At 43.3% G+C, this 17970-nt stretch overlaps 2 protein-coding genes across 2 annotated transcripts; both read left to right on the top strand.

Annotated features, from left to right (window-relative positions):
* Positions 1 to 7395: 7395 nt before the first annotated feature.
* Positions 7396 to 9654, top strand: LOC119302216. Its single transcript, XM_037579250.1, has 2 exons — positions 7396 to 7751; positions 8677 to 9654. Exons 1-2 carry the CDS (start codon positions 7553 to 7555, stop codon positions 9318 to 9320), a joined length of 843 nt encoding a protein of 280 aa, XP_037435147.1. The 5' UTR covers positions 7396 to 7552; the 3' UTR covers positions 9321 to 9654.
* Positions 9655 to 16384: 6730 nt separating this feature from the next.
* On the top strand, positions 16385 to 17011 carry LOC119297604 (auxin-responsive protein SAUR20-like). The gene has a single exon (XM_037575331.1). The coding sequence runs from the start codon at positions 16447 to 16449 to the stop codon at positions 16834 to 16836; it is 390 nt and encodes a 129-aa protein (XP_037431228.1). The 5' UTR covers positions 16385 to 16446; the 3' UTR covers positions 16837 to 17011.
* The last annotated feature ends 959 nt before the right edge of the window (positions 17012 to 17970 follow it).

The following is a 17970-nucleotide window of genomic DNA, read 5'->3' as shown; positions in this document are numbered from 1 at the left end:
ATGATAAATGTTTATTATTCATGGTAGAATTGTATTAACCGGAAACTTAGTACATGTGTGAATATATAGACAAAACAAAGTGTCCCTAGTATGCCTCTACTTGACTAGTTCGTTTATCAAAGATGGTTATGTTTCCTAACCATAGACATGTGTTGTCATTTGATGAACGGGATCACACCATTAGGAGAATGATGTGATGGACAAGACCCATTCGTTAGCTTAGCATTATGACCGTTACAGTTTCATAGCTACTGCTTTCTTCATGACTTATACATGTTCCTCAGACTATGAGATTATGCAACTCCCAAATACCAGAGGAACACCTTGTGTGATATCAAACGTCACAACGTAACTGGGTGATTATAAAGATGCTCTACAGGTGTCTCCGATGGTGTTTGTTGAGTTGCATAGATCGAGATTAGGATTTGTCACTCCGTGTATCGGAGAGGTATCTCTGGGCCCTCTCGGCGATGCACATCAGCATAAGCCTTACAAGCATTGTGACTAATGAGTTAGTTGCAGGATGATGCATTACAGAACGAGTAAAGAGACTTGCCGGTAACGAGATTGAACTAGGTATTAAGATACCGACGATCGAATCTCGGGCAAGTAACATACCGATGACAAAGGGAACAACGTATGTTGTTATGTGGTTTGACCGATAAAGATCTTTGTAGAATATGTAGGAACCAATATGAGCATCCAGGTTCCGCTATTGGTTATTGATGGAGATGAGTCTCGGTCATGTCTACATAGTTCTCGAACCCGTAGGGTCCGCACGCTTAACGTTCGGTGACGATTTGTATTATGAGTTATGTGATTTGATGACCAAAGTTTGTTCGGAGTCCCGGATGAGATCGGGGAGATGACAAGGAGTCTCGAAATGGCCGAGACGTAAAGATCGATATATTGGAAGGCTATATCGGAAAGGTTCCGAGTGATTCAGGTATTTTTCGGACTAGCGGAGAGTTACGGGAATTCGTATTGGGCCTTAATGGGCCATACGGGAAAGGAGAAAAAGGCCTCAAGGGTGGCCGCGCCCCTTCCCCATGGACTGGTCCGAATTGGACTAGGGAAAGGGGGCGCCCCTTCCTTCCTTCTCCTTCTCCCTTCCCTTTTCCTATTCCATGTGGGAGGTGGAATCCTACTAGGGAGTCCTAGTAGGACTCCACACTTTGGGCGCGCCCTATGAGGGTTGGCCTCCTCCTCCCTCCATCCTTTATATATGTGGCCAGGGGGCACCCCATAGACACAAGTTGATCATTGATCCCTTAGCCGTGTGCGGTGCCCCCCTCCACCATAATCCACCTCGGTCATATCATCGTAGTGCTTAGGCGAAGCCCTGCGCCGGTAGCTTCATCATCACCGTCATCACGCCGTTGTGCTGACGAAGCTCTCCCTCGACACTCTGCTGGATCATGAGTTCGTGGGACGTCACCGAGCCGATCGAATGTGTGCAGGTCGCGGAGGTGTCGTACTTTCGGTACTAGGATCGGTCGATCGTGAAGACGTACGACTACATCAACTGCGTTGCCATAACGCTTCCACTTACGGTCTACGAGGGTACGTAGACAACACTCTCCCCTCTCATTGCTACGCATCACCATGATCTTGCGTGTGCATATGTTTTTTTTTGAAATTACTGCATTCCCCAATAGCTACATCAAAGCGGACACCGTTGTTTTGGTTGGTGCTCTTTTGATCTTGGGCGATCGTGTAAAATGTATTCCCATTTCTCTCATATCCTTTGTAAGTCAATACAGTCGAAAATTGTCCCCTGGACAACGAGTACAGCTCATCAGAAATAGTGTTGTCACCTCTGAGACGTGTTTCCAACCAACCGTCGAAAGTCTTGATGTGTTCACATGTAATCGAGTCATCACACTGCTCCGGGTGTTTGGAGCACAGACTGTTCTTGTGTTCATCGAGATACGAGGTCACCAAGGTAGAGTTCTGTAGAACTGTGTAGTGTGCTTGAGACCAAGAATGCCCATCCCTACATATTATTGAGTCCCCTCCTAGCGTGCCTTTTCAAGTCAGTCTCCCCTGATACCGCGATTTAGGGAGACAAATCTTCTTAAGGCCAGGAATGAAGTCAACACAAAACCCAATGACATCCTCTGTTTGATGGACCATGGAGATGCTTCCTTCTGGCCTAGCGCGGTTACGGACATATTTCTTTAGGACTCCCATGAACCTCTCAAAGGGGAACATATTGTGTAGAAATATGGGACCCAAAACGACAATCTCGTCGACTAGATGAACTAGGACGTGCGTCATGATATCGAAGAAGGATGGTGGGAACACCAGCTCGAAACTGACAAGTCATTGCGCCACATCACTCCTTAGCCTTGGTATGATTTCTGGATCGATCACCTTCTAAGAGATTGCATTGAGGAATGCACATAGCTTCACAAGGGCTAATCGGACGTTTTCCGGTAGAAGCCCCCTCAATGCAACCGGAAGCAGTTGCGTCATAATCACGTGATAGTCATGAGACTTTAGGTTCTGAAACTTTTTCTTTGGCATATTTATTATTTCCTTTATATTCGATGAGAAGCCAGACGGGACCTTCATACTGAGCAGGCATTCAAAGAAGATTTCCTTCTCTTCTTTAGTAAGAACATAGCTGGCAGACCTTCATACTGCTTTGGAGGCATGCCGTCTTTTTTGTGCAAACGTTGCAGGTCCTCCCGTGCCTCCGGTGTATCTTTTGTCTTCCCATACATGACCAAGAAGCCTAGCAGGTTCATGCAAAGGTTCTTCGTCACGTGCATCACGTCGATTGAATAGTGGACCTCTAGGTCTTTCCAGTAGGGTAGGTCCCAAAATATAGATTTCTTCTTCCACATGGGTGCACGTCCCTCAGCGTCATTCGGAACAGATAGTCCGCCGAGACACTTTCCAAATATTACGTGTAAATCATTGACCATAGCAAGTACGTGATCACCGGTACACATGGGAGGCTTCTTCCGGTGATCTGCCTCGCCTTTAAAATGCTTGCCTTTCTTTCGACATTGATGGTTGGTCGGAAGAAATCGACGATAGCCCAGGTACACATTCTTCCTGCATTTGTCCAAGTATATACTTTCGGTGTCAGCTAAACAGTGCGTGCATGCATGGTATCCCTTGTTTGTTTGTCCTGAAAGGTTACTGAGAGCAGGCTAATTGTTGATGATTACAAACAACAACGCATGCAGGTTAAATTCCTCCTGTTTGTGCTCATCCCACACACGCACACTGTTTCCATTCCACAACTGTAAAAGTTCTTCAACTAATGGCCTTAGGTACACATCAATGTCGTTGCCGGGTTGCTTAGGGCCTTGGATGAGAACTGGCATCATAATGAACTTCCGCTTCATGCACATCCAAGGAGGAAGGTTATACATACATAGAGTCACGGGCCAGGTGTTGTGATTGCTGCTCTGCTCCCCGAAAGGATTAATGCCATCTGCGCTTAAACCAAACCATACGTTCCTTGGGTCACCTGCAAACTCAGCACGGTACTTTCTCTCGTTTTTTCTCCACTGCGACCCGTTAGCGGGTGCTCTCAACTTCCCGTCTTTCTTACAGTCCTCTCTGTGCAATCGCATCAACTTAGCATGCTCTTCGTTTCTAAACAGACGTTTCAATCCTGGTATTATAGGAGCATACCACACCACCTTGGCAGGAACCCTCTTCTTGGGAGGCTCACCGTCAACATCACCAGGGTCATCTCGTCTGATCTTATACCGCAATGCACCGCATACCGGGCATGCGTTCAAATGCTCGTACGCCCCGCGGTAGAGGATGTAGTCATTAGGGCATGCATGTATCTTCTGCATCTCCAATCCTAGAGGGCATACGACATTCTTTGCTGCGTATGTACTGTCAGGCAATTCGTTATCCTGTGGAAGCTTCTTCTTCAATATTTCTAGTAGCTTCTCAAATCCTTTGTCAGGCATAGCATTCTGCCTTCCACTGCAGCAATTCCAGTACAGTACCGAGCTTTGTGTTGCCATCTTCGCAATTGGGGTACAACCCTTTTTTGTGATCCTCTAACATGCGATCGAACTTCAGATTCTCCTTTTGACTTTCACAATGTCTCCTTGCATCAACAATGACACGGCGGAGATCATTATCGGGCACATCGTTTGGTTCCTCTTGATCTTCAACAGCTTCCCCTATTGCAACATCACTGTATTCAGCGGGCACATAGTTGTCATCGTCCTCTTCTTCTTCGTTGTCTTCCATCCTAACCCCTATTTCTCCGTTCTTGGTCCAAACATTATAGTGTGGCATGAAATCCTTATAAAGCAGGTGGATGTGAAGGATTTTCCGGTTAGAGTAAGACTTCGTATTCCCACATATAGGGCATGGACAACACATAAAACCATTCTGTTTGTTTGCCTCAACCACTCCGAGAAAATTATGCACGCCCTTAATGTACTCGGAGGTGTGTCTATCACCGTACATCCATTGCCCGTTCATCTGCGTGCATTATATATAATTAAGTGTGTCAAAAACCATTATAGAACATCATGGATAGGTAAGTGACCAAATTAATAGAAGTTCATCATCACATCAAAACCAAAGTATATACATAGTTCTCATTGAACAAAATATAGCTCTCTAGAGCATCTAATTAAACCATACATTGAAACTATGTAAAACATTTCAATGCAACAACAACTGAAATCATAATCGCAACCATGGTAACAATTGATCCAACGGGATAATGATACCAAGCCTCGGTATGAATGACATACTTTCTAATCTTTCTAATCTTCCAACGCATTGCATCCATCTTAATCTTGTGATCATCGACGACATCCGCAACATGCAACTCCAATATCATCTTCTCCTCCTCAATTTTTTTTAATTTTTTCCTTCAAGTAATTGTTTTCTTTTTCAACTAAATTTAACCTCTCGACAATAGGGTCGGTTGGAATTTCCGGTTCACATACCTCCTAGATAAATGAAATCTATGTCATGTTGGTCAGCATAATTGTCATAAACAATAAATGAACCGAATAGTTATAAAAGATAATATATACCACATCCGAATCATAGACAGGACGAGGGCCGACGGGGGCGGATACCAAAACCATCGCACTATATAATAACAAGCAATAATAAAATTAAGAAAATTAGACAAGTATCTATCTAATCATACAAGTAAGAATATTTTTTTCTTTTAGGAAGAAGATAAGAACAAGAGGCTCACCACGGTGGTGCCGGCGACGAGATCGGCACGGGCGATCAACGACAGTGAAGACGGGGACGGGACGTGACAGACCGCTAAACCTAGACAAATCTTGAGGAAAATGGAGTTTGGAGGTCGAGCTTCGAGAGGAGAAAGCTTAACTAGTGTGGCTTGAGCATTTCATCGAACACCTCATGTGCATAGGAGGTGAGCTAGAGCACCATAAAGCTCTCCCCTCACTGGCCAGAAAAAATAGAGCAGTGTGGAGTGCTCTGCTCGCCGGTGATGGGGTATATATAGGCACCTCATTGGTACCGGTTTGTGGCTGGAACCGGGACTAAAGGCCCCCCTTCTGTCCCGGTTCCAGCCACGAACCGAGACCAATGGCCCACATCCATTGGTCCCAGTTCGTGCCTGAAACCAGGACAAAAGGGTCCAGACGAACCGGCACCAATGCCCCATGAGGCCCGGCCGGCCCCTTGGGCTCACGAACCGGGACGTATCCATTGGTCCCGGTTCGTGACTGAACCGGGACTAATGGGCTGGCCAGGCCTAAACCTAAGCCCTATTTTCTACTTGTGTCTAGATTATGTGGCCCATATAGTAATCGGCAACTCAATCCAAAAAAGTCCTCTTCTGCCTATTGCAAGGGCACTTGACAGATTCTGCCCCTAGCCGACCGATCCGTCCTAAAGCCCCACCACAAGGGTTCGCCAAGATCCATGTGGATGCTGACATCTCTTCGAATCCGAACAGGGGAGCGGCAGCAGCGGTCAGCAGGGATGATGCAGGGACTACATGAGCAGCTCCTCTTTTGTTATCCATGGAATTAATGATGTCGCAACGTTGGAGAATATCGTGTGCCGAGAGGCGTTATCTCTCGCTGAGGATTTGATGATTCACAACTTCATTATTGCATCAGATACTAAGCAAGTAGTGTCTGACATTGCGAGAGGAAGCAATGGAGCTTATGGTAGTATTATCACTGAAATCAAGCGTAGGGCGGCCACCTTCAATTGCATCTCCACTTTTGAAGTGAGGGCAGGTAATAGAGATGCAGATAGATTAGCCAAGTTTTCTCATTCTCTTGATCAGGGACGACATGTTTGGTTGATCGCACCCCATGATCCCTTTTGTATTCCAATCCATGTGGATTTTGTTTAATAAACTTGGCTTCACCCCTAAAAAAGACAAATCCCGGTGACCTTTGTGCAAAAATGTGTGCTTTTACTCCCTCCTTTTCATTTTACTTTGCATATAAAATTTGTCTAAAGTTAAACTTCATAACGTTTGATCATGTTTATAGAAAAAACTATCAACATTCACGATGCACAATGAACATTATTAGAGGCATGATGAAATTAATTTTCTATTATATAAATTTAATATTGTGGATATTTATATTTTTATTACAAATTTGTCAAAATTATGAAAATTGACTTCAGAGAAATCTTATATGCTGAGTAGTAAAAAAACGGGGGGAGTGTCTGCACTCATCAGGCGCGGCTAATTAACAACATCTGACCTAGAGGATGGACTAAAAAAAATCTGAGCTGAAGCAACTTTGTTTCAATCACCTTTTGCTTGTTTGACGCGTCGAAAATACACCTTGGGACATGAGTGCGCATGTACCCGAATTGCAAAAATAGTCAAATATTTTTGAAACTTTTTTGGAACAAGCATTGTCTAGTGTTTTACTCACGTGTAAAGTTTTGCAACGGAATGACTTTCCTGGTATGCTGAATGAATAAAAACAAAACCGATGCTATATCAATCTTACCATTCGTACTTGCAATTTTTGTCTTTGTTGCCAGCAATTCCACATAAGTCATTTTGTCCCGAAACTTTACATGTGAATAATTCAGTAGACAATGCTTGTTCCTTTTTTGCGCGCCTAGTCCAGTTTCCAAAAATCCGCACCGCATGATCTGTTTACCCATATGTTTTCTCCAATCATCCAGGTCGATCTGCTGGGCCAGCGGGCACAGACGAGATGAACTCAGCTCCAGCGATTATCTTGCACCGGAACATACGACGACTCTAATCGCATACACCTGGTCCCATAGACCCGATCACGTGCATGCACGCAGAGCGTTCATGGCTGCATCCGTCCCAATCTCCGGTGGGCAAAAAAGAGAAAAAGGCAAACAAAAAAAGTAGGAAGAGACCACAGCACCACAAGCGCAGTAGCAGCAGTAGCAGCTGGTGCTTGACGGGCTTCTCCATGTCTCCGCGCCAGTCCAAGCCGGTTCACATGCATTTGTTCTCTTCCATTGTAGCCTCCCCTCTAGCCTCCCTCCCCCCTCCCCCAACCTCATCCCCATTGCTTGCTAGCTAGCCAGCCAGCTACCTGATCTCGTGGCGGCAATGGCGAGGAACTGCAGAGCTCCCGCCGCGTCGTCGTTCATGGCGCCGCTGCTGCTCGTGGCGGCGGCGGCGGTGGTGTCGTTCTTGGGCGGCGGCGCGGAGGCCAGGAAGTCCGGCAGCAACATCACGGTGGTCGGCTCCGTCTACTGCGACGCCTGCTCCAACAACACCTTCTCCAAGCACAGCTTCTTCCTCAAAGGTGAGAGTGAAACACGCGGCATGCTCTTTGCGGCTGCCACTCTTTTCCAACGCCGTCTTGCCCTGCATTGCACTCTGGTTTAATTTGCTCTGGGACGCAGTGTGCTTGTTGCTTAATCAAGCGTACACTTGTACATCAACTACTTCCTGCTTTGCTTTGCTGCATTTCTGCAGCAGATTTGTCAATCACAAGGAGTGCGAATCTCTCGCTCAATGCGGAGTGCCACATTGCCGTACCCTTTTATTGGTTTTATTATAAATTTACTGGGAATCGATAAGTAGGAACAACAAGTTGCTTCGGCGTAAATGTGCAGTTTCATACAATATTTATATGAAAAATTATCAATATCTACCATGATAAAGTTATACAATATGAAACTTTAAGTCATGACGCATCTACTAGTATCGATTTCACATTGTGAATGTTGGTATTTTTTTCTATAAAGTTGGTCAAATTTTACGAGGCTTGACTTCAGACAAATCTAATATGCGAACTAAAAAGGACCGGAGGGAGTACACTAGAATGTTATGCCTGATAGGAACCCAAGAGGCATACTCTTTTGACTGGACAGAATAACAATCCAGAGCTCAAAAATGATGCCTGCATGCGTGTATGATCAGCACAGGCATTGCGCGCCTGTGATCTGAATAATGTTGGCACTTCATCACCCTGATCCCCTGCTTTGCCACTCTACGTTGCTACTTAAACTTTCAGCCTTTCAGGTAGTTTGCAATGAACCCATAACCAGATTAACACTTTGAATTAGTAGCAAATGATAAAATTTTGTTGTTTCTATTTTGTTTACCGCAATGAACTCTGAACCAGATTAACGCCGTGACTTAGCAGCAATAGTTCAGACTCTGGATTTTTTACCCGGCACTAACAGTAGAAGGTTCTGTGGTGTGAATGTGATGCGATGATACAGGGGCTCGGGTGCTGATCCAGTGCAACTTCAAGGTGAACTCCAGCGCGGCGCCGGAGGAGATCTCGCTGGAGGCGGAGCGCACCACGGACCAGCACGGCGTGTACAAGCTGGACGTGCCCCCAGTCGACGGCTTCGAGTGCCGGGAGGGCCACGAGCTCCGGTCGGCGTGCCGCGCCACGCTCGTCCGGAGCTCCTCAGCCGCCTGCAACGTCCCGGGCCTCCGCGGCTCCACGCAGCACATCGCGCTCCGGGGCTCCCGCGGCGCGGCGGCGTGCTTCCTCAACCTCAACGCGCTCAACTTCCGCCCCGCCAAGCGAGACCGCAAGCTCTGCCACGACCACGGCGATGGCAACGGCCAAGACAATGGCGGCAGCGCGTTCGGTTCGTCGCTCTTCTTCTGGCCGTTCCTGCCGCTCTTCTGGCCGCCGCCGCTCGGGCTCCCGTCGCCCGCGGCCCCGGGAGCCGCCGGAGGGACGGTGTCGTTCCCGTGGCCGTTCCACGTGCCGGAGTGGCTGGTGCCGTTCCTGCGCCCGCCCTTCCTGCCGTTCCCGCTCTACCAGCCGGCGCCGGGGTCATCGTCGTCGTCGGCGCCGCCCCGGTTCGAACGTTTCCCGCCACCACAACGAACGGCTGCTCGGCCGTAAACCGGCCGGCCGGCTTCAGAACCTCAGGAGAAGCTTGACAAGACACGGGATTTCAGCCTTCTTGCCAAGATCAATGTTAGATTTTTCATTTTTTGCTTGACTGCTTGTCATGCATGCTAGGTGTTCGTTGCCATTGTCCATTGGCATGCTGTTCGTTGACCTGATGAATGTACTCATTTGGTACTAATTCGTACTCCTAGTCATGATAATTATTGGCCTTGTCTATTTCCTTTTCAGTTGCCCAATTTGCATGTGGCACGATGGGATAGGTGCACACATATCTGTAACCGATTGCTGGAAATAGAGCTCATCAGAATCGCTGCCTTGTCGCTTCTCTCGGATCCTAGTAACACAACAGCTAGTAGGATTTTGTCAAGCACGCTGCAAGCTCTATCTTTTTCTTTTGCAGACAAAGGCCAGCTTTGCGTGGATGTTGTTAGCATGATCTAACTAAGATATTTTTCAGAGGGACAGACAGGATGGTGAATCTGTGGACACTCCTACAAAGGAAGACAAGACGAAGATACGACATGGGGTCAGTCAGTTTCATGTCGACGACATTCGCTCCCTGAATATCTCCTAGTTGGCCAAGACGATTCAGAATCTGACATGGGGAGGCCATCTTCATCGACCTTGCTGCCCCAATAGTAACTAGGTGGCTTTCTTTCTCTCTATAATTTTTTTAATATAATGGTCTCCTCTAAGATCATCCGAAGTAATCTTTTGCGATGCGCTTGTTGAGAACCAATGAATTGCGACTTTATGATCCGATTATCCATTGAATTTATATGAGTTTCTTGAGCCTTCTTTACTGCGTAACTTTATAACTTTGTATTTCTATCTGATCTGTCCGTCTACTTTGGCCAAGTTAGATTGATTTTTCTTCAGAGAAGTGCTTTGTGGTAGGTTCAATTTTGTGGCGATCCTGTCCACTGATAGAAAGGAAAATGGCACATATTGTATTGTTGCTACTAAGGATAAAATGGCGGGGTTATACTGATTGATCTTATTCTGGCTACGTTATGTCATCTTGCGTAATGCGTTACTTTGTTTGTATGAGCTTGATACTTTGAGACGCATGCTGGATATCGGTCTTGGGTGGACTAATAGTAGTAGATGCAGTTGGAGTAACGGTCTACTTTTCACCGACATAATGCATATGTATTGATTATGCCATGGATGATCATTATAGCAATGCACAATTCTGTCAATTGCCCCAACAGTAATTTGTTTACCCATCGCTACCTTGCTTTCGAGAGAGATGCCACTAGTGAACCTATGGTCTCTTTGTCCATTCTCAATTAATTTGCAAGCTTTTATCATTGCTACTTATTTGCTATCATTATAACTATTTGCTTTTAACCTTGTAACTCACAAGAACAAGGGTAGTCATGACCCCCTTGCCTTTGTTGGGTGCAAGGAATTATTTTATTTTTCTGCAAGTGCTGCTAAGTTGTTCATGTGTTGTTTCCTACTGATCCAATAAATATTGGTTTTTAACTAAGAGAAATACTATCTGCTACTATACTGCATCACCCTTCCTCTTCGGAGAAATCCAGCAACTTTATCACGAGTAGCAAATACCCTTAAAGAAGAAATAAAATAAAATAAAACCTAAAAATAAAATAATAAATTTTTATAAGTAAGAATGATTTAGTGGCATACCCTAAAAAGAAAGAAAATTAAAATAAATAAATGAAGTGCTATAAGAAAGAATGAATTGGTGACACTGGCATTACACTTAAAAAGAAAAAGAAACTAAACAAAATAAAATAAGGACAATGTATGCCCACGGTGCAACACACAAACAATTAGATAGTAAGCATATAACAATGCAATTTCACAAAAAGAAGTTCCCTAAAAAGGACTCAATCAGTGACATTTGTATTATGATTAAAGAAGAAAGAAAACAAAATAAAATAATAATTCAATATACTGAAGTTTTCTAAGAAAAAAAAAGAATTTGTGGCTTTGGTATTATCCTTTAAGCAGAAAGAAAATGAAATAAAAACTATAATAAAAAATAGGTTTTATAAGTTAAAATGAATTAGTGGAATTGATATTAACCTTTTAGAAGAAAGAAAATGAATAATAACTAAAATAAAATAAAAATATGAGACTTTCTATGGAAAATGAATTAGTGGCTGATACGTTTCCAACATATCTATAATTTTTAATTGTTCCATGTTATATTATCATTCTTGGATGTTTTACAATTATTTTATAGCAACTTCATATAAGTTTTGACTAACCTATTGACATAGTGCCCGGTGCCGGTTGTAGTTTTTTGTTTGTTTTTTACTTCACAGAAAATTAATAACAAACGGAGTCCAAACACAGCGAAACTTTTTTGGAGATTTTATCTGGACCAGGAGACACAAGATGAGCCAAAGAAGTATCAGAGGGATGCCCCGAGGGGACACAACCCACCTGGGCGCGCCTGGGGGGCCAGGCCCCAGGCGCGCCCTGGTGGGTTGTGCCCACCTCGGTGGCCTCCTGCACCGCCTCTTTGCTCTATAAATACTTCGAAAATCCAAAAACCCTAGGAGAGTCGACGAAACACAATTCCAGCCACCACAAGTTGTAGAAACCACAGATCTAATCTAGACACCATCACAGAGGGGTCCATCATCCTCATTGGTGCCTCTCCGATGATGCGTGAGTAGTTCATTGTAGACCTATGGGTCCGTATGCAGTAGCTAGACGCCTTCCTCTCTCTCTCTCTCTCTCTCTCTCTCTCTCTCTCTCTCTCTCTCTCTCTCTCTTGATTCTGAATACAATGGTCTCTTGGAGATCTATTTGATGTAACTATTTTTGCAGTGTGTTTGTTGGGATCCGATGAACTTTGAGTTTATGATCAGATCTATTTTATCCATGAATATTTGAGTTTTGATCTCTTATATGCATGATTTCTTATAGTCACGTATTTCTTCTTTGAATCTTTGGTTTAGTTAGGCCGACTAGATCGATTTTTCTTGCCATGAGAAGAGGTGCTTTGTGATGTGTTCGATCTTACGGTGCTCAATCCCAGTGATAGAAGGGGACATGACATGTATGTATCGTTACTATTAAGGATAACAATATGGGGTCTATTCCTACATGAATAGATCGTGTCTACATCATGTCATCATTCTTATTGCATTACTCCGTTTTTCCATGAACTTAATACAATAGATGCTTGCTGGATAGCGGTCGATGTGTGGAGTAATAGTAGTAGATGCAGGCAGGAGTCGGTCTACTAATCTTGGACATGATGCCTATATAATGATCATTGCCTAGATATCGTCATAATTATTTGAAGTTCTATCAATTGCCCAATAGTAATTTGTTTACCCGCTGTATGCTATTTTCCTTGAAAAAAGCCACTAGTGAAATCTACGCCCCCGAGTCTCTCCTTTACCATATTTGCCTTCGAGATCTATTTTTATTTACTTTTATTTTCAGATCTATTAATCCAAAAACCCAAAAATACCTTGTTGCAATTTTTTTATTTTTTTTATTATATTTCGCGTTTTCGCGAGATCTATTTATCTAATCTACTATAAATTTATCTAACTTTTTACCCGGGAGGGATTGACAACCCCTCTTACACGTTGGATTGCAAGTATTTGTTCTTTGTGTGCAGGTACTATTTACATAGTGTTGCGTGGTTCTTCTACTTGTTCAGTAACCTTGGTCTCATCACTGAGGGAAATGTTGTGCTGCATCATCCCTTCCTCTTTGGGGAAATATTGGCGTAGTTCAAGCCGCATCAGTGGCATTAGTATTACCTTTAAAGAAGAAAGAAAATGAACTAATACTAAAACTAAATCCAAAATAATAAAGTGTTTCTAAGAAATAATGAACTAGTGGCTTTGGTATTACGCTTGAAGAAGAAAGAAACTAAAATAAAAACTAAAACAAAAATAGAATAATAAAGTTTTCTGAGAAAGAAATAATTAGTGATGTTTGGTACTACCCTTTGAAAATAAATAAAATGACAACAAATAATGACAAAATTTGCACACAGTTTTACTAAAAAAAATTGTGCTTTTTATAATATGAAAGAATAAGAATATAATAGTGAAATTTCAGAAAAAGAGATTTCCTAGGAAAAATGAATTAGTGGTATTGGTATTGAAGAAGAAATAAAATGAAATATAAACTTAACAAAATCAAAACAATGAAGTTCTCTAAGAAAGAATGAATGAATTAGTGGCTTTGGTATTACCCTTTAAGAAGAAGAAAAATTAAAATTAAAGCTAAATTAAAACAAAAATAATGAGATTTTCTAACGAAGAATGAATTAATGACACTGGTATTACCCTTTAAGAAGAAAGAAAAAAACTAAAGCAAATAGTGGCACAATTCACGCCGTGTATACAAAAAAATTGTGCTTTTTCCAAATATGTAAGACTAAACATATAATAGTGAAATTTACGCAGAACAAATTTCCTAAAAAGGAATGAATTAGAGGCATTAGTGTTACCCTTAAAAAGGAAATAAAATAATACTAAAACAAAATCAAAATAATGAAGTTTTATAAGAAACAATGAATCAGTGGCATTATTGTTACCCTTTAAGAAAAAACAAAATAATAAAATAAATTATAAAAAAGCTTGCACACAACTTTACACCGAAATTGCACATTTTCACAATATGCATGGAATACTCACATAATAGTGCAACTTTTGCATATATTTTATATTATATTATATGTGTATATACATTTACAATCACCCAACATCTCGAAAAACCCACAAAAAATGACTAATAATGAAAAACAAAAAGCAAAAGCAAAAACAAATAAAAACAGTAAAACACAAAGAACAAAGGTAGAGAGGGGAGGGCTGGATCGCATAGGTAATGGCTTCAACCCATTAAGGAATTGACTAAGCCAAATATATGGTGAGTTGAAAAACCCCAGCTCAAAACAACTCACGGAACATAACAGAAAAGAACACGAAACTCTAAGCAAAAATCAAGGGCCAAAAAAATTGATTGGCTGAAAATCAATTTTTAGGCGACTTACATACAACTAAAGTGATGCCAAAAATACCTATGTTGTGAACCCTTGTGGTGGAACCATCCCACCAAGGTTCAAATCCTAGACTTGGCACGGGTGCTCGCATTTTTCTTAATTTATTTCAAACATACCAGCGATCAAGTGTGCCTGCGTGCCTTCTTACAGTGAGTGTATGTGCGTGTATACGGGCATCTGCGATTGTACTATGTTATAAAAAAAACTTATACCAAAAATACCCATGAAAAGAAAACCGACTAAAATATAAATAAAAGAAAAGGCAAAAACACTAGAAACAAAAAAAAAATGCAATATGCAGCCTAAGAAAAAAACGAAGTAAAAAATCCAGCCTAAGGAAAAATCGACTTGCCTAAACAGGGGGAAGTCAAAAATCAACCTAAGAAGTCATACAACAGCACAAGAAAAATAAAGGACTTACCCAAATTTAAAAATCAGGCGACTTATGTATAGCTAGCTGTAGCCAAATACGGTTCTGTTGAAAAACTTGTGAGGTTTGTGGCCTCATTTTTGATCCCGCCAAAGTTGGGATTATCTTGTGTGGCTCTTCTCGGTGACGGCTTCTCTGGGATGGTGATCTATCCAATTTGCAGTTGTCGATGTCTTCCTAACTATTGCATCTATAAGCTTCTGTGTTTCAAGAAGATTGCTCCCGTAAGACATAGGGGCCGGTTTTACTTATTACTCTCTCTGTCTTAAAATGTAGTGTCAAAAAATGTCTTACATTTTGCTTCACCTACCTTCCACCGCTCTGCAAAAGGAAAAAAAAGTAGGGAGAGCCAGCTGGGGATATAATGCTGCTCGTACATGAACAACGGAAGGTCTGAAGGACGAGTTGCCCAATTTGCATATGGCACCAAGGAATAGGCACCCACATGTCTGTAACCGATTGCTGGAGATAGAGCTGATCAGAATCGCCGCCTTGTCGCTTCTGTCGGATCCTAGCAACACAACAGCCAGTAGAATTCTGTCAAGCACGCTGCAAGCCCAATGTTTTTCTTCTGCAAACAAAGGCCAGCTTCGCGTGTACGTATGTTGTTAGCATGATCCAAACTAGATATTTTTCAGATGGAGACTGAATCTGTGGACACTCCTACAAAGGAAGACAGCACGAAGAGACGACATGGGGTCAGCCAGTTTCATGTCGACATTCGCTCCCTGAATATCCCTTCGTTGGCACTTGGCAAAGACTATTCAAAGTCCAGCAGGGCTCAAGCAAATCAGCTCGGGACACCACGCACACGTCTTGCACCCTTAATCAAATCTACACAAACCCTATCCACTAATACACAAACACTATCTACTAACACAAGTGTATATATACTTGGTGCATTATTAGACCCAGGTGTCAAATCGCCAAACCGCCGACGACAGACACAGGCGGCCGCCCAATTGCAAGCACGGGCGGAGACCCCATCAAACAAAGCCTCGGTTTGGAGCGTTGCATGCATGCGCCGTTGCTAATGCTGACCTAAACAACGCCGCTTGTGGTTGGGGAGTTTGACACCTCAAAAACTAGCCCCAATCATGCGGCTAAATCTAATGCATTATTTGCCATGACGCCACGCCACTGGCCCCCTCCCTCCTCCAGCTCCTACGTACCTCCAAGTCGGCCATGAGGAATGATGTCATTGTCACACACGCTTCCACAATCCACAGTCGCAGCTAGAGCTAGCTCCTCCCCTGGATCAACCTTCCGAGGCAGCCAAATCCTACTCTGAATCTCTGACTGTAAGCGTATTATAATGCAAGATGCTGCTAAAGCAACAAGGTGCATCCTTCCAAAGATTCAACGAGGAAGGCGCAAGGATTGGTTCTATATGCACAATAATTGTCCAACTAATCTCCATCTGTTTCCATTGCTCTTCTTTCTTTAATGGAATGGTGATCAAAGTCTTTTGCGTATTCACGAAACAAAGGGTTCGGGTCGTTCTCACCGGCTTCGGATTTCAAATACGGCCTTTCAGTCGACAGACCAAGTCTTGGTCGACCCCTCCCCCCTATATAAACCATTCCACCCCTTTCCTCCCAACCTCCCAATTCCAAGCTTGCTACACCTTCTTTGCAAATTTGCAACTAGCTATAGCCTGCGAGGTTTTGTGCACCATGGGCATGGCTGAGAAGGGGTCGGCGGCGAGGAAGGCCGGGCTGATCACCAAGACGCTGGACCGGTGCCGGAGCACCACAGCGAGGAACAAACCAGCGGAGGGCTGCTTCTCGGTGTATGTCGGCGCGGACAGACAACGGTACGTGGTGCGGACGGAGTGCCTGAACCACCCGTTGTTCCAGGCACTGCTGGAGGAGGCCGAGGAGGCATTTGGGTACGCAGACGCAGGGCCCCTCGAGCTACCCTGCAACACCGAGGCATTCGCCAAGGTGCTGGAGAAGATCCAGATGGAGAAGCAGATGGCGGCGCCGAGGAGGCACGTCCTCCCTAGGGGGAACTCCTATCGGTCGCTTGGCACTGGCTGGCCTATGATTGTCGGCCGGTCATAACATTTGTGTTTGGATTGGGTGATGTCGAGTTGATGAGCTCTGAGTTTCTGTTGAGCTTGCATCCTCATACTATCGTGTACACAGTTGGAAGCAGCCTTAATTAGCTCCCAACTATGGTACTGTAAACAGCATCACCATATACTTGGCAATGTTAATATTTTTCGTTCTTATTCTATTTTCTGTTTTTGTGCGAAGGCACTGTTAGATGTTAATGTGTGTTCTCCTCCTAAGTTGTAGTAACTGTCTGCGGAAGTATTATACAGATACACAATAGAATTTGTAAGTGTTCTGCCGACAATATATGGCGTAATACCGTAATTCCAAAGTAGAAAAGGGCACTTCTATTCATCTCACACTGATTGCAAGTTGGAGCGTCTATGTCTCTACTGTGTTTTTCTCAGAGAAAAGTGATTTAAATGAAACTATGCTAACGTTGATCACAGCCATATTCTACTTTTCATTTCACACTTTTCATTTAAACTCTACTGTGTTTTTCACATTTTATGGCACATCTAGATGTGCAATAACTAGAGCATATCTAGATGTGACATTATATCAATAACTAGACATGACATTGGTGGTCGCCGAAAGCATGAAATAAATCGAGGAATAAGGCGACCACCAATGTCAAGTCTAGGACTTGAACTCTAGTGGGCTTGGAATACCACTATCCTACTAACCATCCAACCACAGGTTGGTTTGCGCTTCTTTTCTTTGTTGTTGTGTGCGGTCTAGTCATGCAGAGGCCGGACATGTACTCGTTGTCCTTGTATTCTCTTGATGTGATATTATGTGTCGATAAAAAGCTCCTTTATCGAAAAATACAACTATAGGTGAGTATTGCTTTGGTGTGACATGTGTCTACTCGACAAACATGTTTATATTCATCCTTCAAGATCTGAAAATTAGCCATGTGAGTTGAGGCTATGTAATCCTGTGTGTAAATGGATTTGATTGGATATCAAATCAGTAGATACCTGTGTAGCAGATGAACTTCAGAAAAACAAACGGGAATGTCTAAGGCACATCTAGATGTGCCCTACTTATTGCACATCTAAGTGAGTGAATCAAGTATGAAGAGGAAAAGAAAAAAGAAAAAGAAAATATCCACACGAATCTCAACGTAAGATCAAT

The sequence above is a fragment of the Triticum dicoccoides genome, chromosome 5A, assembly GCF_002162155.2.
Source record: "Triticum dicoccoides isolate Atlit2015 ecotype Zavitan chromosome 5A, WEW_v2.0, whole genome shotgun sequence".
Taxonomy (NCBI): domain Eukaryota; kingdom Viridiplantae; phylum Streptophyta; class Magnoliopsida; order Poales; family Poaceae; genus Triticum; species Triticum dicoccoides.
Note: the sequence above shows the minus strand (reverse complement) of the source record. Positions and strands in the feature narration are given on the sequence as shown.

Coding starts and splice junctions, on each gene's coding strand:
- LOC119302216 (XM_037579250.1), top strand. CDS start 7,553: ATGGCGAGGAACTGCAGAGCTCCCGCCGCGTCGTCGTTCATGGCGCCG. Junction 7,752..8,676: donor GCACAGCTTCTTCCTCAAAG/GTGAGAGTGAAA, acceptor GCGATGATACAG/GGGCTCGGGTGCTGATCCAG.
- LOC119297604 (XM_037575331.1), top strand. CDS start 16,447: ATGGGCATGGCTGAGAAGGGGTCGGCGGCGAGGAAGGCCGGGCTGATC.